Source organism: Danio rerio, chromosome 2 (genome assembly GCF_049306965.1).
Source record: "Danio rerio strain Tuebingen ecotype United States chromosome 2, GRCz12tu, whole genome shotgun sequence".
NCBI lineage: Eukaryota > Metazoa > Chordata > Actinopteri > Cypriniformes > Danionidae > Danio > Danio rerio.
The window spans coordinates 63,025,001-63,050,000 of NC_133177.1; the positions used below are offsets into that span (position 1 = coordinate 63,025,001).

Sequence of the window (25,000 nt, forward strand, 5' to 3'; positions counted from 1 at the left end):
TGCAGGTTAGTGTATACTCCATCAGCTGTTTCTGACTGTCTCCATCTAGTGTCTGAATAATGTGCAGGTTAGTGTATACTCCATCAGCTGTTTCTGTCTGTGTGTCTCCATCTAGTGTCTGAATAATGTGCAGGTTAGTGTATACTCCATCAGCTGTTTCTGTCTGTTTGTCTCCATCTAGTGTCTGAATAATGTGCAGGTTAGTGTATACTCCATCAGCTGTTTCTGACTGTCTCCATCTAGTGTCTGAATAATGTGCAGGTTAGTGTATACTCCATCAGCTGTTTCTGACTTTCTCCATCTAGTGTCTGAATAATGTGCAGGTTAGTGTATACTCCATCAGCTGTTTCTGTCTGTCTCCATCTAGTGTGTGAATAATGTGCAGGTTAGTGTATACTCCATCAGCTGTTTCTGTCTCCATCTAGTGTCTGAATAATGTGCAGGTTAGTGCATACTCCATCAGCTGTTTCTGTCTCCATCTAGTGTCTGAATAATGTGCAGGTTAGTGTATACTCCATCAGCTGTTTCTGTCTGTCTCCATCTAGTGTCTGAATAATGTGCAGGTTAGTGTATACTCCATCAGCTGTTTCTGACTGTTTGTCTCCATCTAGTGTCTGAATAATGCACAGGTTAGTGTATACTCCATCAGCTGTTTCTGACTGTTTGTCTCCATCTAGTGTCTGAATAATGTGCAGGTTAGTGTATACTCCATCAGCTGTTTCTGTCTGTCTCCATCTAGTGTCTGAATAATGTGCAGGTTAGTGTATACTCCATCAGCTGTTTCTGTCTGTCTCCATCTAGTGTCTGAATAATGTGCAGGTTAGTGTATACTCCATCAGCTGTTTCTGTCTGTCTCCATCTAGTGTCTGAATAATGTGCAGGTTAGTGTATACTCCATCAGCTGTTTCTGACTGTCTCCATCTAGTGTCTAAATAATGTGCAGGTTAGTGCATACTCCATCAGTTGTTTCTGTCTGTCTCCATCTAGTGTCTGAATAATGCGCAGGTTAGTGTATACTCCATCAGCTGTTTCTGTCTGTCTCCATCTAGTGTCTGAATAATGTGCAGGTTAGTGTATACTCCATCAGCTGTTTCTGACTGTCTGTCTCCATCTAGTGTCTGAATAATGTGCATGGTTAGTGTATACTCCATCAGCTGTTTCTGTCTGTCTCCATCTAGTGTCTGAATAATGTGCAGGTTAGTGTATACTCCATCAGCTGTTTCTGTCTGTTTGTCTCCATCTAGTGTCTGAATAATGTGCAGGTTAGTGTATACTCCATCAGCTGTTTTAATTTATGTCAGCTGATGGAGTATACTCTAACCTGTGCATTATTCAGACACTAGATGGAGACAGACAGGACCAGCTGATGGAGTATACACTAACCTGTGCATTATTCAGACACTAGATGGAGACAGACAGGACCAGCTGATGGAGTATACACTTACCTGCACATTATTCAGACACTAGATGGAGACAAACAGACAGAAACAGCTGATGGAGTATACACTAACCTGCACATTTTTCACAAAGATGAGTTTAAAGACATTTATCCTTATCAGAAAAGGTTTATCCTTTAAATATGTGTCGTTTTAACAAAGTTGTTTTACTTTACACATTTTAGAAAAGGTTGTGTGTGTGTGTGTGTGTGTGTGTGTGTGTGTGTGTGTGTGTGTGTGTGTGTGTGTGTGTGTGTGTGTGTGTGTGTGTGTGTGTGTGTGTGTGTGTGTGTGTGTGTGAGAGAGAGAGAGAGAGAGCAGGGATTCAGAGAGCTGGACTTCAACACTGGTGACTTCAGGATTCAGAGAGAGCTGCAGAAATGCATAATTCATGATCTTCATGATTCTGACAGACAGACAGAAGGACGGAGAGAGAGAAACTGATGGAGATTTTCCCTCTGTGTGCTTGAGAGAGAATAATGTATGAACACTGTCACTGTTCTGAGATCTGACCGGATAAAACACGTCACTTTACTCTGCTGCTGCCTGAGAAATAATGAACAAAAGACACACACACACTCTCTCATACACACTTATACACACACACACACACACACACACACACACACTAATATATATATATTAGAAAGGGGATTTAATATATATTTATATATAGAAGAAAGGGGATTTAAGAGACTTTGATCGTGGCATGGTTGTTGCTGCCAGACGGGCTGCTCTGAGTATTTCAGAAACTGCTGATCTACTGGGATTTTCACGCACAACCATCTCTAGGGTTTACAGAGAATGCTCCGACAAAGAGGAAATATCCAGTGAGCGGCAGTTCTGTGGGAGCAAATGCCTTGTTGATGAGGCCAGAGGTCAGAGGAGAATGGCCAGACTGGTTCCAGCTGATAGAAAGGCAACAGTAACTCAAATAAGCACTCGTTACAACCGAGCTCTGCAGAAGAGCATCTCTGAACACACAACACGTCCAACCTTGAGGCGGATGGGCTACAGCAGCAGAAGAGCACACCGGGTGCCGCTCCTGTCAGCTAAGAACAGGAAACTGAGGCTACAATTCACACAGACTCACCAAAACTGGACAATAGAAGATTGGAGAAACGTTGCTGCTCTGATGAGTCTCCATTTCTGCTGACACATTCAGATGCTCGACTCAGACAACATGAAAGCATGGATCATCCTGCCTTGTATCAGCGGTTCAGGCTGGTGGTGGTGGTGTAATGGTGTGGGGGAGATTTTCTTTGGGTCCATTAGTACCAATTGAGCATCAACGCCACAGCCTACCTGAGTATTGCTGCTGACCATGTCCATCCCTTTATGAGCACAGTGTCTCCATCTTCTGATGGCTACTTCCAGCAGGATAACGCAGCATGTCATAAAGCTCAATCATCTCAGACTGGTTTCCTGAACATGACGATGAGTTCACTGTACTCAAATGGCCTCCACAGTCACCAGAGCTCAATCCAATAGAGCAGCTTTGGGATGTGGTGGAACGGGAGATTGGCATCATGGATGTGCAGCCGACAAATCTGCAGCAACTGTGTGATGCTGTCATGACAATATGGAGCAAAATCTCTGAGGAATATTTCCAGTAGCTTGTTGAATCTACAACAACAAGGACTAAGGCGGTTCTGGAGGTGAAAGTGGTCCGACCCGGTAATTGTAAGGTGTACCTAATAAAGTGGCTAACTCACACACACTGCCTCTCTCTCTCTCTCAGAGATACACGCACTGTGTTTTCGGTTATGTGTGCAGCAATGAACATAATGAAGTCGTTTTTAATCTGTGAGACTAAACTGCAGCCACACACAGAAACACACACCTAAAGTGTGTCTTCAGGACAGCAGTGAGTCTCACACTGAGCGACACAAAGACAAAACGTGGAGGAAAGAGCTTCAAACACATCAGTAATAATGCAGACGCAGCTTATCTGCACATTCAGCTTCTACAGCGAGGCGTGGAGGAGGTTCGTGTGTGTGTGTGTGTGTGTGTGTGTGTGTGTGTGTGTGTGTGTGTGTGTGTGTGTGTGTGTGTGTGAGAGAGAGAGAGAGAGAAAGAGAGGGTGTGTTTGTAAGGTAGTGTATGTAAATTTGTCGGTGTGTGCAAAAAAGTGTGTATGAGTCTGAAGAAGAGAGTGTATGTACATGTAGAGGAAAACGTGTGTGTGTGTGTGTGTGTGAGAGAGAGAGAGAGAGACAGGGGGGGAGAAAGAAAATGTGTGTGTAACATGTAATATTAATAAGTTTTTGTGTCTATCAGTGGGTTTGTATTATGCTGGTATAGGAGAATTCAGCCACACTCACACTCACACACACACACACACACACACTCAGATGAGACGGTGTGTTTCCAGAAGTGACTGTCAGCAGCTCTTGACAGCTGAAGCCTGTGAGACAGGTGTGTGTGTGTGTGTGTGTGTGTGTGTGTGTGTGTGTGTGTGTGTGTGTGTGTGTGTGTGTGTGTGTGTGTGTGTGTGTGTGTGTGTGTGTAGTTTTTCCTCTTTTTGTCAGAATCTTTAGACTTCAGCATAAAGTTTGCTCTGCTGTTTCTGCTGAAACTCTTGTGTGTGTGTGTATGTGTGTGTGTGTGCGTGTGCGTGTGTGTGTGTGTGTGTGTGTGCGTGTGCGTGTCTGTGTAATGGTTTGCATGTTCGCATCTCTCTCTGATGAATGTGGAGGTGCTGCTCTCTCTGCTCCACGTCAGCGTTTCTGATATTATGATCACATGATGTCTTATTTTAGCTTCGCTTTTTCTCTTTATGTTCGTGAACTTTCAGATGTGTAAAAGATTGAATTTAACTCGCACTCAGAACAACTAACCCAGCAGATTTCTCTTTATATGACTCATATGGGCACATGTCAAGCCTTTTCCATTCATTTGTCTTGAACTGGAACGATGGAGAACACATGTATAATTTACAGTAAAGCTAATCTGTTATTGATAGAAAATAATGCAAATTGCTTAAATACGACGGGGAACATTTGATTCTGTTATAAATAGTTTTACTTATTTTTAATGATAACTGAGCTTACGATAACTGAGCTGAAAATAACTGAACTGACGATAACAGAGTTGATAGTAACAGAGTTGACTAACACAGTTGATTAACGAAGTTAACGATAAAAGAGTTACAGTAACAGTTGTCAATAACACAGTAGACTAATAGAGTTGACGGTAACAGAGTTGACGATAACAGAATTGACGATGACAGAGTTGACGGAAATAGAATTGACAGTAACAGAGTTGATGATGACAGAGTTGGCGGTAATAAGGTTGACGGTAACAGACTTGAAGGTAACAGAGTTGATGGTAACAGATTTGACAATAACAGAGTTGACGATAACAGAGTTGAAGGTAATAGAGTGGACGGTAACAGAGTTGACTATACCAGAATTGATGATAATAGAGTTGACGTAATAGAGTTGAAGGTAACAGAGTTGACGATGAGAGAGTTGACAAAAACCGAGTTGACGGTGACAGAGTTGATGATGACAGAGTTGACGGTAACAGAGTTGAAGGTAATAGAGTTGATGGTAACAGAGCTGACGATAGCAGAGTTGACTATAACAGAGTTGACGGTAACAGAGTTGACTATAACAGAGTTGACGGTAACAGAGTTGAAGGTAACAGAATTGATGGTAACAGATTTGGCAATAACAGAGTTGACTATAACAGAGTTGATGATAATAGAGTTGATGGTGACAGAATTGACTATAACAGAGCTGACGGTAACAGAGTCGACGATAACAGAGTTGACGATAACAGAGTTGATCATAATAGAGTTGACGTAACAGGGTTGACGATAACAGAGTTGACGATAACAGAGTTGACGATAACAGAGTTGACGATAACAGAGTTGATGATAATAGAGTTGATGGTGACAGAGTTGACAGTGACAGAGTTGACTATAACAGAGTTGATGATAATAGAGTTGACGTAACAGAGTTGACGATAACAGAGTTGACGGTAACAGAGTTGACGATGACAGAGTTGACTATAACACAGCTGACAGTAACAGAATTTATGATAACAGAGTCGACGGGAACAGTTGACGATATCAGACTTGACCATTACAGAGTTGACTATAACAGAGCTGACGGTAACAGTTCACGATAACAGAGTTCACGTTTACAGAGTTGACAGTAACAGAATTGATGATAACAGAGTCGACGGTAACAGTTGACGGTATCAGAGTTGATAATTACAGAGTTGACTATTACAGAGCTGGCGGTAATAGAGTTGACGGTAACAGAGTTGACTATTACAGAGTTGATGGAAACAGATTTGACAATAACAGAGTTGACGATAACAGAGTTGATCATAATAGAGTTGACGTAACAGAGTTGACGATACAGAGTTGACGATAACAGAGTTTATCATAATAGAGTTGACGTAACAGAGTTGACGTAACAGAGTTGACGATAACAGAGTTGACTATAACAGAGTTGATGATAATAGAGTTGAAGATAACAGAGTTGACGATGACAGAGTTGACTATAACACAGCTGACAGTAACAGAATTTATGATAACAGAGTCGACGGTAACAGTTGACGATATCAGACTTGACTATTACAGAGTTGACTATAACAGAGCTGACGGTAACAGAGTTGACGGTAACAGAGTCGACGGTAACAGTTGATGATAACAGAGTTGACGGTGACAGAGTTGACTATAACACAGCTGACAGTAACAGAATTGATGATAACAGAGTCGACGGTAACAGTTGACGATATCAGACTTGACTATAACAGAGTTGACTATTACAGAGCTGGCGGTAACAGAGTTGACAGTAACAGAGTCGATGGTAACAGAGTTGACTATTACAGAGTTGATGGTTACTGAGTCAACGGTAACAGAGTGGACGGTAATAGAGTTGTCACCACTGGCTTGCATGGTTCGCGATCTGTAGAGCTGCGCATAGATGGATTTGCTCTTCAGTGTTTGGACTCTCAGTAGTGATTATTAAACCACACTGAACTGAGCTAAACTGAACTGAACTTAAACTCTGAATACTGAACTACACTGTTTCAGTTCACTATGATCTTCTATGTGAAGCTGCTCTGACACAATCTACACTGTAAAAGTGCTGTACAAATAAAGGTGAATTGGACTGAACATTAACAGAGTTGATGATAACAGAGCTGACAGTAACAGAGTTGACTGTAACAGGGTGGGCAATAACAGGGTTTTGCGTTGTGCTGGTCAGTAGGTGGCGCTCTGCAGGTGGTGCTGATCTGTGTGTGATGGAGATGGAGCTTGAGCAGAAGCAAACACTCAGAGATTCTGTACGTTTCTGCTGTTGGTGATGATGTCCTGCCTCTCAGCGTCTCCAGAGACTCGTGGGTAGCCGAGTGGGAGAAACTCAAGACATTTCAGCCTTCCAGAAGCGTTAACTGTTTCACACACACACACACACACACACACACAGATCTGCTGCACTCGCGTCTTCATATCTGATATCATATCTGAAGAAATGCTTTTCTTACTTGTTTTTGTCTTGTTTTTTTAGACCAAATATCTAAAGATTCTTAAATCAAGAAGCATTTTGTAGATAAACCAGCAGTGTTGTTTCCCGAAATAATGAGGTGAAAAGACGAGAGTTTCTGTTAAATGAGCAAAATAATCTTGGTCTGTAGAAGAAACCCCTTTCTAAACTCTAAAGGTGTGTGTGTGTGTGTGTGTGTGTGTGTGTGTGTGTGTGTGTGTGCGTGCGTGCGTGCGTGCGTGCGTGCGTGCGTGCGTGCGTGCGTGCGTGTGTGTGTGTGTGTGTGTGAGAGAGAGAGAGAGAGAGAGAGAGAGAGAGAAAGCCATTACCAGACTCTTCATCATTTTCAAGAGTCTTGATGAATTAATTGTGTTGATTAACTCTTGACTCTCTGTGTGTGACTCTGTGTACATGCGTGTGTGTGTGTGTGTGTGTGTGCGCGCACGCATGTGTGTGTGTGTGCTGTTTCTCTCCTCAGGACCGATGCAGGAGACTGTCATTGACTTCTGGAGGATGGTGTGGCAGGAGAACACGGCAACCATCGTCATGGTGACCAACCTGGTGGAGGTCGGCAGGGTGAGTGTGAGTTACTGACGCCGCAGATCAGATACAAAATACAGCATTGATTCAATTTAACTCTGTGGAAATTAGTGTTTAGCAGAGATTCAGTTCAGTTCGGCGTTGATTCAGTATACTGTTTAATCTGTTCAGTGTTAAACCAGTTCACTGTTGAATCTTTTCAGCGTTGAATCAGTTTAGTGATTATTCAGTTCAGTGTTGATTCTGTTCAGTGTTGATTCAGTTCAGTGTTGAATCAGTTCAGTGTTGAATCTGCTCATTGTTGATTCAATTCAATGTTGAATCAGTTCAGTGTTGATTCAGTTCAGCTGTAAATCTGTTCAGTGTTGTATCAGTTCAGTGTTAAATCCGTTCTGTGTTGAATCAGTACAGTGTTTATTCAGTTCATTGTTTAATCAGTTCAGTGTTGAATCAGTTCACTGTTGATATTCACTTCAGTGATGATTCACTTTAGTGTTGAATCAGTTCAGTGATGAATCAGTTCAGTGTTGAATCAGTTCAGTGTTGAATCAGTTCAGTGTTGAATCAGTTCAGTGTTAAATCCGTTCTGTGTTGAATCAGTACAGTGTTTATTCAGTTCATTGTTTAATCAGTTCAGTGTTGAATCATTTCATTGTTGATATACACTTCAGTGATGATTCACTTTAGTGTTGAATCAGTTCAGTGATGAATCAGTTCAGTGTTGAATCAGTTCATTGTTGATATTCACTTCAGTGATGATTCACTTCAGTGTTGAAACCATTCAGTAAGGATTCAGTTTAGTGTTAATACAGTTTAGTGTTGAATCAGTTCAGTAGTGATTCAGTTCATTGTTGACTCAGTTTAGTTTTGATTGTTTTGACACAATCTACATTGTAAAAGCGCCGTAGAAATAAAGATGAATTGAATTCAGTTCAATGTTGAATTGGTTCAGTTCAGTGTTGATTCAGTTGAGCTTTAATCAGTTTAGTGTTGATTCAGGTTAGTATTGATTCAGTTCAGTGTTGATTGACAGTTGTTTCTGAGTGGCTGAAAACCCACAGGCCACACCCTCTGACTGTGTTGTGCTGTTTGTGTATCTCTGACATCTGTCTGTTGTAAGTATGAGAACGTAATCAACAACAGAAATCACGGATATTTAGCTGATCTGGAGATGCCAGTGCTGGACTGAGCTTCTCCATCATCAACACGATTCCAAAACATTACTGAGTGCATGAGTATGAGTATGTTTACTCAAGAGTGTGTGTGTGTGTGTGTGTGTGTGTGTGTGTGTGTGTGTGTGTGTGTGTGTGTGTGTGTGTGTATGTGTGTATCAAAATGTGTGTGTGTGCGTGTGTGCATGTGCGCGTGTGTGTGTGTGTCCCTCAGGATCACTTGCTGAGTAAATGATGCATTCTGGGCTTCATCAGTGTGAACTGGCCAAAAACTAATCAATGGAGCTCATTATCAGACACACACACACACACACACACACACACACACACACACACACACACACACACACACTGACAGATGGGCAGAGAAACGCTGCAGTCGATATGATCAAGTATGAGCTTTCTATAAAACAGGAGACATGTCCAGGCAGCAGCAGATGTTCCTGATCTTCACTGATGTTTGTAGATGTTGTTATTAGTACTCGTGTCTATTTCCCTCAGCTTGTGTCAGTCTAGTGTTTCCAGCAATATATGTTCAGATTAATATAATAAACAGCCTTCATCTGATGCTGTGAGCGCACAAACACAGACGCAAGCGCTCAGTGGCATTAGCTGATTACGACAGCAGGTCTGAGATCAGTCATCTGGAGTGCATCTTCAGCTGTAGTTCTGCTCTGTGCAGATGTGTGATGCCACTGGGCAGATCTTATACGATGCTGATCCAATGTGGATTTCTCCATCATCACCCATAATGCTCTGCAGCGATGCCCGTCTGAACCACACTGAACATACAGAGAGAGAAAGAGAGAGACTTTCACTTCAACACTGCTTTAATTTACAATCAGAACCCAAAAAGCAAAAAACAGTTATCAGCAAATATGTCAAACTGCAACCCTGTACTGGGAACCACCCATACACACTCATTCACACACACACACTCATACACTAAGGCCAATTTAGCCTACCCAATTCCCCTATAGCGCATGTAATAATAATAATAATAATGATAATAATAATAATAATAATAATAATAACAATAAATAATAATTAATAATAATAAAAAATAATAACAATAATGGTAATAAATAATAATAATAATAATAATAAATATTTTTAAATAAATAATAATAAATTATAATAATATTAAATAATAGTAATAATAAATATTATTAATAATAATAATAATAATAATAATAATAATAATAATAATAAATAATAATAATAATAAATAATCATAATAAATAATAATATGATAAATAATAACAATAAATAATAACAATAATAAATAATAATAACAGTGTGTGTGTGTGTGTGTGTGTGTGTGTGTGTGTGTGTGTGTGTGTGTGTGTGTGTGTGTGTGTGCGCGTGTGTGTGTGTGTGTGTGTTCTCTCTCTCTCTCTGTCAGTGCTGTGCTAATGTATAGTGAGTGTGTAATCATGTTGTCAGACGCAGTGTTCTGATGTTTATTTGTGCAGTATTGAGCCGTGCGTTCAGCGTCTGAGTTATTAGTGGCGCTGTTGTAATATTTCTGGCATTATATATCCACATAATGAGGTTTTTTGTGACGCGCTCACACACACAGCGCAGTAATAGAGTTAGACTGAACCCGGGCGTGTGGCGGTGCGCTCTGTGTGGCATCTGGAAGAGCAGAACTCATTTATCTGTGCCTAATGTGTGAATGAGAACATTAATGTGTGAGTTACATCCCTGAGAGATTACACAGCCGTCCACCGGCAGACGCTCTGAGCCTCGCTGCAGACACAGCCACACTCTGGAAGACTGCTCAGAGTGGAGCCGTGCCGATGCGTTGCCAGGAATGGGCCGAGGGGTTGCCAGATTTACAGCCCAAAAGCTGCTTAAATGCACACAAATCCTTGTAAAATATACACTTCTTGAGGACAGTAAGACTGTGAATGTTTCCTAAAGCATGCATTTATTTGATCCAAAGTGCAGCAAACACAGTAAAAACTTGCTAAATAAATTAACTGGGCCTGTTCACAAGACATCTTAAAGCTTTTGGGGCAAATTGGTGTTACTATAGCTACAATTGCATTACCACAACAGATCGATTACTTCAGCTGTTGTGTTACCATAGCAACAACCGAATTATCACACACATCAGTTCCCTGCAGGCATAGGATGTCAACATGACGTCATATTGACGTTGTACCCAAACGTATCTCAACATCGCAGGGACGTTGAATTTTGTTTGGAATTGAAAATCGGGTTGACATCAGAACCAATTGTCCAACCTAAAATCAACCTAAAATCAACTAAATATCAACATCTAATCATGTTACAATTCGACCTTGTGTGGACATCAGTCATTAGATTTTGGTCACTTTCCAACACAACCTAAAATCAACCAAATATCAACGTAATTTGTCCTCGTTATTGGACATCAAAATAACGTTGTCCTTAGACGCTGGCTGGACATTGAGTTTTGGTCACCTGACATCAGAACCTAAATCTAACCTAATGTTAACGTCTTATGATGATGTTTGTCTACTGGGTTAGTTTAATTGTTGTGTCACCATAGCAACTTTACAATTACCACAACAGTGTTCCCATAACAACAACAGAATTATCACAACAGTTCAATTGCTTTAGTTGTCGTGTTACCATAGTAACTAATGAATTGCAACAACAGATTGATTACTTTAGTTGTTGTGTTACCATAGCAACAATAGAATTACCACAACAGATAAATCACTTGATGTTTTACCATAGCAACTGTAGAATTGCCACAACATCAATCACTTTAGTTGTCATGTTACCATAGCAACTACAGAATTACCACAGCAGATCAGTTATTTTAGTTGTCGTGTTACCATACCAACAATAGAATTACCACAACAGGTCTGTTAGTTTAATTGTCGTCACCATAACAACTGTACAATTATCACAACAGATCAATTACTTTAGTTGTCGTGTTACCATAGCAACTATATAATTACAAGTGATCGGTTACTTTAGTTGTGTTACCATAGCAACAATAGAATTACCACAACAGATCAATTAGTTTAGTTGTCGTGTTACCATAGCAACAATATAATTACAAGCGATCAGTTACTTTAGTTGTGTTACCATAGCAACAATAGAATTACCACAACAGATCAATTACTTTTGTTGTTGTGTTACCATAGCAACTATAGAATTACAAGCGATCGGTTACTTTAGTTGTGTTACCATAGCAACAATAGAATTACCACAACAGATCAATTACTTTTGTTTTTGTGTTACCATAGCAACAATAGAATTACCACAACAGATCAATCACTTTTGTTTTTGTGTTACCATAGCAACAACAAAATTACCACACTGAGGTTTATTAATATCAGATGATTTGAAGTGCTGTACTATGGTTCAAAATCTCTGCAGTGTTTACTATAAATAACTGAAGTGTTTCCTCAGGAGGTTATTGATCTCCATTTACCTGTGGTCACTGTGGTTATATTGGTTTCTATCGCTGTTGTAAACGTCCTGGGATAAATGAGTTCTCCATGATCACGTTCAGCTGCTTATAGTTTGAGACATCTAATCAACAGGAGCTAACGCTGGTGAAACGAGCGGCGATTCCATCATTTTCTCGTCTGCAGCACATCGATCTGAATCTGGATCAATATGTGTGTTAATCAGCAGCGAGTGGCCTCACACCTCTGCCTAAGGTTTAATTTCATGTGATCAGGTGACATTTGAAACTGAGCATCACGGTTTCAGATTAAAGGTCAGACATGACAGAGTTTGACAGACACGTCAGATCCTGAGATTCTGATGCTCCAGTGTAGCACTCAGCCCTGGATTGTGGCTATAGATTTCAAACAGTTTCCATTCATTTCTCTTAAACTGGAATGATATACACCAAATGAATAACTTGCAGTAAATTGAATCCATTATTAAGGACAAATTATGCAAAATGCTTAAATGTGATCATTTGATTGTTCTGAATTATTGTTTAACTTATTGTTCACCCTATTAAACGATAAGAGAGCTGACATTTTCTCCACATAGTGTGTCTAAAACGCACTGTTTTGGGCATTTTTATCATATTATTGTAATTAATATTCTAAAGTGAATTGACTGAAATATGACAGTAACAGAGTTCACACACACACACACACACACACACACACTCACACACGTCTGATCTCTGATCTCCAGTTGTGTTGGTGTGTTTTTCTCAGGTGAAATGCTGCAAGTACTGGCCGGACGACACTGAGATCTACAGAGACATCAAGGTGACGCTGATCGAGACACAGCTTCTGTCTGAATACGTCATCAGGACGTTTGCTGTGGAGAAGGTGAGGAAACTGGAAAATACATTCACTAAACGTTAAACGTGATTACATCACAGCTCCTCTTAAAGCTGGTCACAAAGATGAATTAACTGAGGATTATAGGGTAAAGTCTAGATCGCATATGCAGCTGACCGTAAGTGTGATATGCACATCAATATAGCAGCATTTTATATGACACTGTATAACTATAGTTCATATTTTTACAGTGCTGTGACGGTTGGGTTTAGGGTTGGGGTGTTGGGGAGTTTTGACATGGCATTTTCCAGGCCTGGAAAAGTTTTGTAAAAAACAGAAAAACCCACAAGTTTTGGGAAACACATATCTGTATACTTGAATCTAGGTTATTTACTTCATTTCTGTCCTCGGCCAGTCACACACTCTCACATAAATCAATCTGACATAGATATAACTATACATTTAAGCTAAATAGATTGTTGCGTGTTTTACGGTATGCGGTAATACATTTGCGCATGCATTGGTTTTTCTTTTACCACACATATGTAGACATTGCATGAAACATTAGGTCATGAAAATTTACTTAAAAGTCTTGGAAAAATCATGCAAAAGTCATGGAATTTTATCACTCTGTCTCCTCTCCACCAATCAGCTGGTGTGTGTGGTGTGCGGTCTGGAGCAATATGGCTGCTCTCTGCAGGTGGATGCTGCGCTCTGGTGCTGGATGGGGAGATTCCCCCAATGTGTACAGCACTTTGAGTGTCCAGAAAACCGATATATAACTATAAGGAATTATTATTATGTGCATATCACACTTCCGGCTGGCTGTATATCCAATCTAGACTTTACCTCGGACATACTACATCTGCTATTTTGTCATGATCACGTGACCTACCTGCATCAGTTGCTTGCTTCACTGCCATTCATGAAGTCTCTCGCAGTGCATCATGGGATCGCGTAGCGTGCATCGGATGCGCACTTCAGAATGTCGCCAGAAGTAGTCGGTCATACTGATTTTACAATTCTATGAATTCAGACATGCTACTCAAACTGTTTACAGTATACTATATAGTATGAAAGTATGCATTTGGGACGCAGCCAGACATTGTCTGATGGTCAGAGAAGTCTCTGTTAGAGATTTATTCATAGAAACTCTATAGAGTGCAGCATTACAGTATACAGTATTCAAATAAAGATACTGAAATAAAAATATTGACATATTCACTTGAACTAATTAGACATGTCCAAACGAACGCCGAATGAAGATGCACAAATGAAATCTGTAAACAAACAAGCTGATCATATTGAGCTTATTCTGCGATGGCAAGTGCGCTTGTTTCCTTCAATGAGAATGACTAGGAATAACAAAGGACAGAGAACAGTCAATCAAGTGTGTCCATGACTAATCATAAACAGTAGAGTAATATGATAAGAAGATATCTGTTTGCATCAGCAGCAGCAGAATGAGCTGTTACTGAGAGCAGGTGAATGAGAGCGGACGTCTCCAGCCGCTCCTACCTGAAGAATAAACTCTATAAACTCCTGCTGCAACTGTATTGAGAATAGTGTGTGTGTGTGTGTGTGTGTGTGTGTGTGTGTGTGTGTGTGTGTGTGTGTGTGTGTGTGTGTGTGTGTGTGTTGTGCAGCGAGGAGCTCATGAGATCCGTGAGATCAGTCAGTTCCACTTCACGGGCTGGCCGGATCACGGTGTGCCGTATCACGCCACGGGTCTGCTGGGCTTTGTGCGACGCGTCAAAGCCAAAACACACACCAACGCCGGACCCATCGCCGTCCACTGCAGGTACAGGAGCACAGCCAGCACTGAGCATCTGTGCGCTAGAAGAGTTTTGATTGGTTTTGGTTTATTATATGGGGGCGGGGCAAACATTCTGCTTTATTGTTTATTTTTTGTATTAAATTGTTTTGATTGGTCGGTTGATGGTTTGGGGGCGGGGCAAATGGACGGCTTTATTGTAATTTATTTTTAGTATTGATTTTTTTTTTTGATTGGTCATTTGATGGTGTGGGGGCGGGGCAAATGGGCTGCTTCATTGGTATTGTTGATTTGTATTTCTAGTATTGAATTTTTTGGGGGGGCGGAGAAAACTTACTGTTTCTTTTTTTTCTAGTATTTATTTGTTTTGATTGGTTGGTTAAAGGTGTGAGGGTGGACCAACGGGCTGCTTAATTATCATTATTTTCTAGTATTGATTTGTTTTGATTGGTCGGTTGATTGTATGGGGCGGAGCGAATGTGCTGCTTTATTATAATTTCTTTCTAGTTTTTATTTTGATTGGTCGGCTGATGTTGTGGGGGCGGAGCAAACGAGCTGCTTCATTATAATTTTTTTCTAGTTTTTATTTAGATTGGTTGATTGATGTTGTGGGGGCGGAGCAAACAAGCTGCTTCATTATAATTTTTTTCTAGTATTGTTTTATTTTGATTGGTCAGTTGAAGGTGTGGGGGTGGGGGGGGCAAACAGACTGCTTCATTATAATTTTTTTCTAGTTTTTATTTAGATTGGTCGATTGATGTGGGGGCGGAGCAAACGGGCTGCTTCATTATAATTTTTTTTCTAGTTTTGATTTGTTTTAATTGGTTGATTCATCATGTGGGGCAAGGCAAACAGGCTGCTTCATTATAATGTTTTTCTAGTATTGTTTTATTTTGATTGGCTGGTTGACGGTGTGGGGGCGGAGCAAATGTGCTGCTTTAATATAATTTTTAATAGTTTTGGTTTATTTTGATTGGTTGATTGAAGGTGTTGGGGTGGGGCCAACAATGCTTTATTATAATTTTTTTTCTAGTATTGCTCTGTTTTGATTTGTCGGTTTAAAGTGTGGGGGCGGGGCAAACAGGCAGCTTCATTATACTTTTGTTCTAGTTTTTATTTAGATTGGTCAAGGGATGATGTAGGGGCGGAGCAAACAGGCGGCTTCATTATAATTTTTTCTAGTATTGATTTGTTTTGATTGGTCAGTTGATGGAGTGGGGGCGGAGCCAATGTGCTTCTTTAATATAATTTCTTTCTAGTTTTGGTTTATTTTTAATGGTCGATTGATGGTGTTGGGGCGGGGCAAACGACTGCTTCATTATGGGTTTTCTTTTGATTTTGATCTGTGTTCAGACTGGTTGGTTGACGGCGGATGGACGCTTTATTATACATTTTCTCCTGTTGTGATTTATTTCAATTGGTCGGTTGTTGGTGTGGGGGCGGGGTGAATGGGCTGCTTCATTATACTTTTTCCCTTGTTTTGCTTTTTCTTTTGATTGACGTGGGTGGTTGGGTATTTTTCATGTAGTTATGTAATTGATCTGTGTTTTGATTGGCTGTTTACAGTGCGGGGGCGGGGCGAACAGGCTGCTTTATCGTGATTGACATCATGTTGGACATGGCGGAGCGGGAGGGTGTGGTCGACATCTACAACTGTGTGCGGGAGCTGCGGTCGCGCCGCGTCAACATGGTCCAGACCGAGGTACTGCACACCACAACAGCTTACATCACAAATTGTCTATCAAACTAACTTAAAGTCCCAATGAACTTGAAGCTGTGACCATTATTTTTCATATTGTGTTGCAGTTCCTAGAGAAACAGAATAATAAATGACAAAAAGTGGGCGTGGCTTGTTTTTTTTTACTGCAAGCTGATTGGATGTAGTAAAGTAGGCGTTTTATTATTTATGAAATAAATTTACAGACTCATCCTGCTCACCATTTTTGTTTGTTTTCAAAACTGACAGCTGAAGGGGCGTGGTTAGTATGTTAGCCACACCCATTTCCTAAGGAATAAATAATCTGAAAAAAACAGCAAGTGCATTTGCAGATTTCAATTAACAAATAGTAGGGCAAACTATTACCAACTATTACTTACTGACACGCACAGATGAACTGTTCAACACAAAACTAGCAAAACCAATCGGGTTAGTTTTGATTTCATGGGTACTTTAAGAAAGTATTCAAAGTACACGTTTATATGTACCATTCCTTGGACTTGAGTCCGAAACCTTTTAGCAGCACTTATTGTGCATATTATAAACTTCACACATTTATTCTAATGTATTATACACACCATACTTAATACATGTATTTCTGTCTATATTGGGATGGCACACACCACTTCACAGATTTATTCATGAAGACTTTTTCATAAATCAGTGACCTGATTTATATAACCTTTAACTTTTAAACATATGAATCATATTTCATGTCTGTTTACAGTATTCTGAGATGTCTAATGCAGGCTTTGTATAAACCAATGTCAACAAGGTCAGAGGATATAAAAGCATTTAAACCTGACTCTTCTGAATGCAAATGAATGCAAATGAGTCTGTTTACTTAGATAATGTCTCATTTGCATATGTAAACATAACATATAAGGAATCCTGTGATGCGTAAGATCATGGCATTTTAGTAACTTTGCTGATGTCGGTCAGATAAATGTTTTACTCTGGTTTGTGTAACCGAAAGAGAAACGGGCTCAAATGCACAGAGTTTATAATGACGGAAGAGCGTTTGTTAAATCCAAGTAAATGCACTCGCAAAAGCACCACGCCACTGCTAGTTTAGCCTATTAGCATCTCATAAACACTCACACACTTGAGTTTAGAGTCGATCCGCCGGCGGCGCCACAATGTGCAGGTGCTTATAAGAGCCGTAAATGCGCTCGAGTTACGAAAGCAGATTATTGCGCTCTGTTTTTACAGCTCCTGACGGGTTTATGCAGAATCTCCAGCGTTTGAGCACACACCATCTGGAGCTCCGCGCTCAGCATTTCACTGTAATTCGGGCATCATTGTGTTTAATGGGCACATGTTTCATAGATGACGTCCAGAGGCGGATCTACAACATTATTTATGGGGTGGCATGAAAATTATGACACTGAAGCAAGCATCACTGCATGGCTTTTGTGGATTTATTGAATGCTCTACATATGAAGAGTTCAGATGAGAGAAATAAGCTCTAAATGTTGTCTAAAATAAGCCTTTTTTTCAGCATCCTGTGTTGATGTTCAGTGTTTCACATTAATGAAAGGAACTTTTTTTTTTTTGCCATAAAAGTGAAATTACTGAACCTACAAAACAATCATACTACAATAATCAGAACACAATCAAAATGATCTTTCAGAATCATGAAAACACAGAGGAAAGGAGATGATAATATAAATATATGAAATATGAAAATTATGAAATATTCCTTTCTTCATTGTCCCTTTATTCATCAGGGTTTGCCACAGCAGAATGAACCGCTAACTAATCCAGCAAATGTTTTACACAGCAGATGCCCTTCCAGCTGCAACCCAGTACTGGGAAACACACACTCATTCACTCACACACTCACACACACACACACACTCATACACTACGGCCAGTGTAGTTGATCAGTTCCCCTATAGCGCATGTGTTTGGACTGTGGGGGAAACCGGAGCACCCGGAGGAAACCCACACCAACACGAGGAGAACATGCAAACTCCACACAGAAACATCAACTGACCCAGCCGAGACTCGAACTGTGGGGTGACAGTGCTTACCACTGAGCCACCATGTCACACAATTATGAAATATATCATATGATAACTATGGCTTATAGATCAAATATAATTAACAAAATAATTATACAACTTATTTTAAATCTGCAGGTACATTTCACGCATTTTCAATAACAAACTTGATGGTAACAGAGTTGACGGTGACGGTAACAGAGTTGAAAATAATAGACTTAATGATAACAGACTTGACTGACGTAACAGAGTTGACGGTAACAGGGTTGACGGTGAAGGTAACGGAGTTGACGATAACAGAATTGACAATAACAGACTTGACAATTACAGACTTGACAGTGACGGTAACAGAGTTGTTGGTAACAGACTTAACAGTAACAGAGTTGACGGGAAAAAAGTTGACGTGACGTAACAGATTTGTTGGTAAAGAGTTAACGGTAACAGAGTTGACGGTAACAATAACAGAGTTGACGAAAACAGAGTTGACAGTAACAAACTTGACGGTGACCGTAACAGAGGTGACAGTAACAGAGTTGACGTAATGGCAACAGAGTTGTTGGTAACAGACTTTGCGTTGACGGTGACAGAGTTGATTGTAACAGAGTTGACATGACGTAACAAAGTTGACTGTAACAGAGTAGACTGTAACAGAGTTGACGATAACAGACTTGACGGTGACTGTAACAAAGTTGACAGTGACGATAACAGAGTTGACGGTGAAGATAACAGTGTTGATGGTAACAGAGTTGACGGTGAAGATAACAGTGTTGATGGTAACAGAGTTGACATGATGGTAACAGAGTTGTCGGTAACAGACTTGACAGTGACTGTAACAGAGTTGATGTGACGGTAACAGAGTTGACGGTGACGATAACAGAGTTGACAGTGATTGTAACAGAGTTGACATGACGGTAACAGAGTTGACGGTAACAATAACAGAGTTGACGAAAACAGAGTTGACAGTAACAAACTTGACGGTGACCGTAACAGAGGTGACAGTAACAGAGTTGACGTAATGGCAACAGAGTTGTTGGTAACAGACTTTGCGTTGACGGTGACAGAGTTGATTGTAACAGAGTTGACATGACGTAACAGAGTTGACTGTAACAGAGTAGACTGTAACAGAGTTGACGATAACAGACTTGACGGTGACTGTAACAAAGTTGACAGTGACGATAACAGAGTTGACGGTGAAGATAACAGTGTTGATGGTAACAGAGTTGACGGTGAAGATAACAGTGTTGATGGTAACAGAGTTGACATGATGGTAACAGAGTTGTCGGTAACAGACTTGACAGTGACTGTAACAGAGTTGATGTGACGGTAACAGAGTTGACGGTGACGATAACAGAGTTGACAGTGATTGTAACAGAGTTGACATGACGGTAACAGAGTTGACGGTAACAATAACAGAGTTGACGAAAACAGAGTTGACAGTAACAAACTTGACGGTGACCGTAACAGAGGTGACAGTAACAGAGTTGACGTAATGGCAACAGAGTTGTTGGTAACAGACTTTGCGTTGACGGTGACAGAGTTGATTGTAACAGAGTTGACATGACGTAACAGAGTTGACTGTAACAGAGTAGACTGTAACAGAGTTGACGATAACAGACTTGACGGTGACTGTAACAAAGTTGACAGTGACGATAACAGAGTTGACGGTGAAGATAACAGTGTTGATGGTAACAGAGTTGACGGTGAAGATAACAGTGTTGATGGTAACAGAGTTGACATGATGGTAACAGAGTTGTCGGTAACAGACTTGACAGTGACTGTAACAGAGTTGATGTGACGGTAACAGAGTTGACGGTGACGATAACAGAGTTGACAGTGATTGTAACAGAGTTGACATGACGGTAACAGAGTTGTCGGTAAAGAGTTGCCGGTAACAGAGTTGACGGTGACGGTAACAGTTATAGGTAACAGAGTTGACTCTAACAGAGTTGATGTGATGGTAACAGAGTTGACAGTAACAGAGTTGACGATTATAGAGTCGAGGATAAAAAAAGATGATGAGAACAGAGTTGATGGTGACAGAGCTCACTGTAACCGAGTCAACGCTAACAACAGTCAACAGTAACAGAGGTCCCTGTAACCGAGTCGTTATTAATCGAGTCGATGTAAAAGATTTGTAACAGAGTTGCCATTTTGCAGCATTATGCGCTGTGGCCCAAGATGCTAACCTCAAACACAAAACCTCCTGACATGTCTAAAACACAATTTTACACACATTCATCATTATTGATTTTAAAAAGCAAATGAGAAATTCATCAAAATATTGCAGTAACAGAATTGACAATTCCACCAATTTACTCGACACAACCGATCTCAGGGTGCCACCCCAGTACATTCATGCCTGATGACGTCTAGACTGGTATTTGAGAGGGTTTGCTCCTTAAAATCAGTGACCTTCATGTGTGTGTGTGTGTGTGTGTGTGTGTGTGTGTGTGTGTGTGTGTGTGTGTGTGTGTGTGTGTGTGTGTGTGTGTGTGTGTGTGTGTGTGTGTTTGGCTCGTAGGTATTTTGGCACGCTTTCTCACCCTCCAGCCACTTGTTACCTTTTTACACGCATTTGTGAGCCGTCACCGATGATGTGCGGCGACAGACTCATTTGTGTAGCGTCTCATTAGGGCTGATTGCATCATTTTTAGGCTGGGTTCGCATGCGACACTGAAAGGTCAGAGGTCACGGCAGATGCCTAATCAGAGACGCATGAACCCGTCCTCAAGACTGACAGGCCAAGATGGTTTGTAAATGTCACTTCAGCAGTGATTTCCATCAAGCGCTCGCCGCGTCAGCATCCGCCACACACTCCTCCAGTCATTTCAGTATTGAGACGATTCGCCGCCGCGCTCCGACGAGCCGCCGCTAATAAAGTTTGATGTTGGTTCTGTTTTACGCCGTCAAAATCTCTGCTGAAACAAATGAGTGCAATCACAGTGGCATCTGCATTTTCAACGCTGACAAATCCCATGAATACAAAACAGATGAAGGAAGAAGAGAGGGGGAAACCAGACAGAGCTCTTACACAACTATATTTGAGCAGGAATATTAAACACAGACGTTTACGCTTTTCATCAAGACTACATTTATACACTTTTCAGATTCATTAGTATTAATATTAAATATTGCACAAAGGAATTTAGGAGATCATATAGAAACAGTTGTTTTGAAATTGAAACAGTATTTTATAAGATTACTGTATTCATGATTAAATAAATTACAGGATAGTTTTAATCGATAATGTATTTCTTAACATAAACAAACAACACAACACATTTATTACAGCATTTATCAATGTTTGTTAACATTAATTAGAATGCATTCTGATTTTAATATTGCATCAGGATATGCTGGATGAACAAGGATTATTACATGTACAAGTAAATAGATTCTACATTGTTCAGGTTCTGAAATACAGTAATTAACATTAATACATATTTATTATACCTATTACCTATTATACTATTAATATAATTATATGTTTGTTTTAATAAGAAAATAATAATTATTATTATTATTATTACTATTATTATTATTATTACTATTATTATTAATATTATTGTTGTTGTTATTATTACTATTATTATTGTTGTTATTATTGTTGTTGTTGTTGTTGTTGTTGTTGTTGTTGTACTATTATTATTATTGTTATTACTATTATTATTGTTGTTGTTGTTGTTGTTGTTGTTATTTTTTTATTATTATTATTATTATTATTATTATTATTATTATTATTATTGTTGTTATTATTATTATTATTATTTATTATTATTATTTATTTTTTTATTATTGTTGTTATTATTATTATTATTATTATTGTTGTTATTATTGTTATTGATATTATTATTTTTATTATTATTATTATTATTATTATTATTATTATTATTATTATTATAAGGTAATTGTTTTTACATATGACCTATTATTATACCTATTATACTATAATTATAATTATATGATAATAATAATGAGGTGATTATTATTGTATTATTATTATTATTATTATTTATTTTGTATTATTATTCATGTATTATTCAAGTATGATTATTAATAAATGCTCAACAGTTCATGTTAGTTAACACATTTATTAAAATTAACTAATGAAATTGTATTGTAAAGTGTGACCATATTACTTAATACTTGTACATTTATTACTCGTTGTTCATCCAGCATATATTAGTTCATTAATAAAGTTTATGCTGGTTCATTTTAAACATTAATAATGTAGTGTAAGTGGAATGCTGACAAAAGAGGTGCGGATCCAAATGCAGGGTTTATTACACAGAGAAGGGTCAGGCAAGCAACACAGGGGCAAACAGATGTATACAGGCAATCCAGAGTCATAGTCAAACATCAGGCGAGTTGTCAGAAGGCAGGAGGCAGACAACGTAAAACAAACAAAACAAAGCACGGTTCAAACACGGCAAGGCAAGGAAAACACATCGTAAGGTTCACAATGCTGCTCACAAGACTCAGCAAAGAATCGTGTGTGTGTGTGTGTGCTGTTTAAAGTGTCCTGTAATCAGTCCATGAGCAGCTTCAGATCTGAGTGCAATCAGCGGAATCTGGAACAGGTGCGTGTGAGCGCTGCATGACTGCGATCTGCCAGGGTTAGATGGCCGGTGATTGTAACAATAGTTTCTACATTGTTCATGTTAAGAAATACATTAATTAACATTAACACAACTTATTTATCAAGTGTGACCTATTTAATTGCTAATAAATACAATAATATGAAATATTAGTGCAATTTTAAATTTGAAAAATTACAATATCATCTCCTAAATTAGGTTGATGATGATAACTATGGGCGGGACTGTGGCCTCACAGCAAAAAGGTCACTGATTTGAGTCTCGGCTGGGTCAGTTGGTGTTGCTGTGTGGAGTTTGCATGTTCTCCCCGTGTTGGCGTGTGTTTCCTCCGGGTGCTCCGGTTTCCCCCACAGTCCAAACACATGCGCTATAGGGGAACTGATCAACTACACTGGCCGTAGTGTATGAGTGTGTGTGTGTGTGTGTGTGTGTGTGTGTGTGTGTGTGTGTGTGTGTGTGTGTGTGTGTGTGTGTGTGTGCATGAGTGTGTATGGATGTTTCCCAGAACTGGGTTGCAGCTGAAAGAGTATCCACTGTGTAAAACATATGCTGGAATAGTTGCTGGTTCATTCTGCTGTGGTTACCTCAGATAAATCAGAGACTAAGCTGAAGGAAAATGAAAGAATAATGATGATGATTGTTGTTATTATTTTTATTATTATCAGTATAAAAACAGTTCTTCATTTTGCTTATTAAATATTAAATAATCGGAGCTTTATTACGATGGTGATGATGATTAATATTATTGTTTTTTATTATAAGTTTTAAACAGCTGTTCTTCCTCTTCATTCTCCTTCTTAAATGCTGATTAATGTGTTCATCAGGAGCAGTATGTCTTCATTCATGATGCCATCCTGGAGGCGTGTCTCTGCGGCGACACCACCATCCCGGCCAATCAGCTTCGCTCTGTTTACTACGACATGAACCGATTGGACCCTCAGACCAACTCCAGTCCAATCAAAGAGGAGTTCAGGGTGAGCTCATCTGCATGTCTTCAGTTATGGTGATGTATACTCCGCATATGAAGCAGGTTCTGCATGTGTGTGCGTCTTTATGAGTGTGTGTGTGTGTGTGTGTGTGTGTGTGTGTGTGTGTACTTCTCTGTATCTGTGTGTGTGTGTGTGTGTGTGTTTGTCTGTATTTACTGCACAGAAAAGCATTAATCCACATATATCTGTGTCTGTATTTTGTGTGTGTCAGACGCTGAACATGGTGACCCCGACGCTGCGTGTGGAGGACTGCAGCATCGCTCTTCTCCCTCGTAATCATGAGAAGAACCGCTGTATGGATGTTCTTCCTCCTGACCGCTGCCTGCCCTTCCTCATCACCATCGACGGAGAGAGCAGCAACTACATCAACGCTGCGCTCATGGATGTACGACACACACAATAGCACAAACATACACACACACACACACATGCACAAACACACAGACACAAACACACTCTCTGTTTACTCGAGCTACTGAAGACTGAATATTCCACTCTATGATGTAATAGTACAATAAGCTCCGCCTCCATAGAAGACCAACGCCCACTTATTACAATATTCTGCAATGCGGAAGTCAACTGTTCTTTTGCCATTGTTTTATAAACACACACTACACTCACCGGCCACTTTATTAGGTACACCTTACTAGTACCGGGTCGGACCCCTTTCACCTTCAGATCTCCCTTAGTCCTTGGTGTCGTAGATTCAACAAGCTACTGGAAATATTCCTCAGAGATTTTGCTCCATATTGTCATGACAGCATCACACAGTTGCTGCAGATTTGTCGGCTGCACATCCATGATGCCAATCTCCCGTTCCACCACATCCCAAAGCTGCTCTATTGGGTTGAGCTCTGGTGACTGTGGAGGCCATTTGAGTACAGTGAACTCATCGTCATGTTCAAGAAACCAGTCTGAGATGATTGAAGATGATGGAGATGATTGAAGATGATCAGAAGATGGAGACACTGTGCTCATAAAGGGATGGACATGGACAATGGACTAATG

The 25,000-nt window shown here is 39.9% G+C and overlaps 1 protein-coding gene across 8 annotated transcripts in view; it reads left to right on the top strand.

The window, feature by feature from the left end:
• LOC100334269 (receptor-type tyrosine-protein phosphatase mu) overlaps window positions 1–25,000 on the top strand; it is a 340,509-nt gene that overhangs the window by 299,483 nt on the left and 16,026 nt on the right. For 4 of the 8 annotated variants that reach the window (XM_073932228.1, XM_073932232.1, XM_073932239.1 and 1 more), the window contains 6 exons: window positions 7,422–7,525; window positions 12,840–12,956; window positions 14,555–14,709; window positions 16,249–16,384; window positions 23,828–23,977; window positions 24,204–24,377. In XM_073932228.1, coding sequence (XP_073788329.1) covers window positions 7,422–7,525; window positions 12,840–12,956; window positions 14,555–14,709; window positions 16,249–16,384; window positions 23,828–23,977; window positions 24,204–24,377 — 836 coding nt within the window. The remainder of the gene's footprint in view (window positions 1–7,421; window positions 7,526–12,839; window positions 12,957–14,554; window positions 14,710–16,248; window positions 16,385–23,827; window positions 23,978–24,203; window positions 24,378–25,000) is intronic. The other 4 variants (XM_073932230.1, XM_073932237.1, XM_073932240.1 and 1 more) reach the window with 1 other exon arrangement.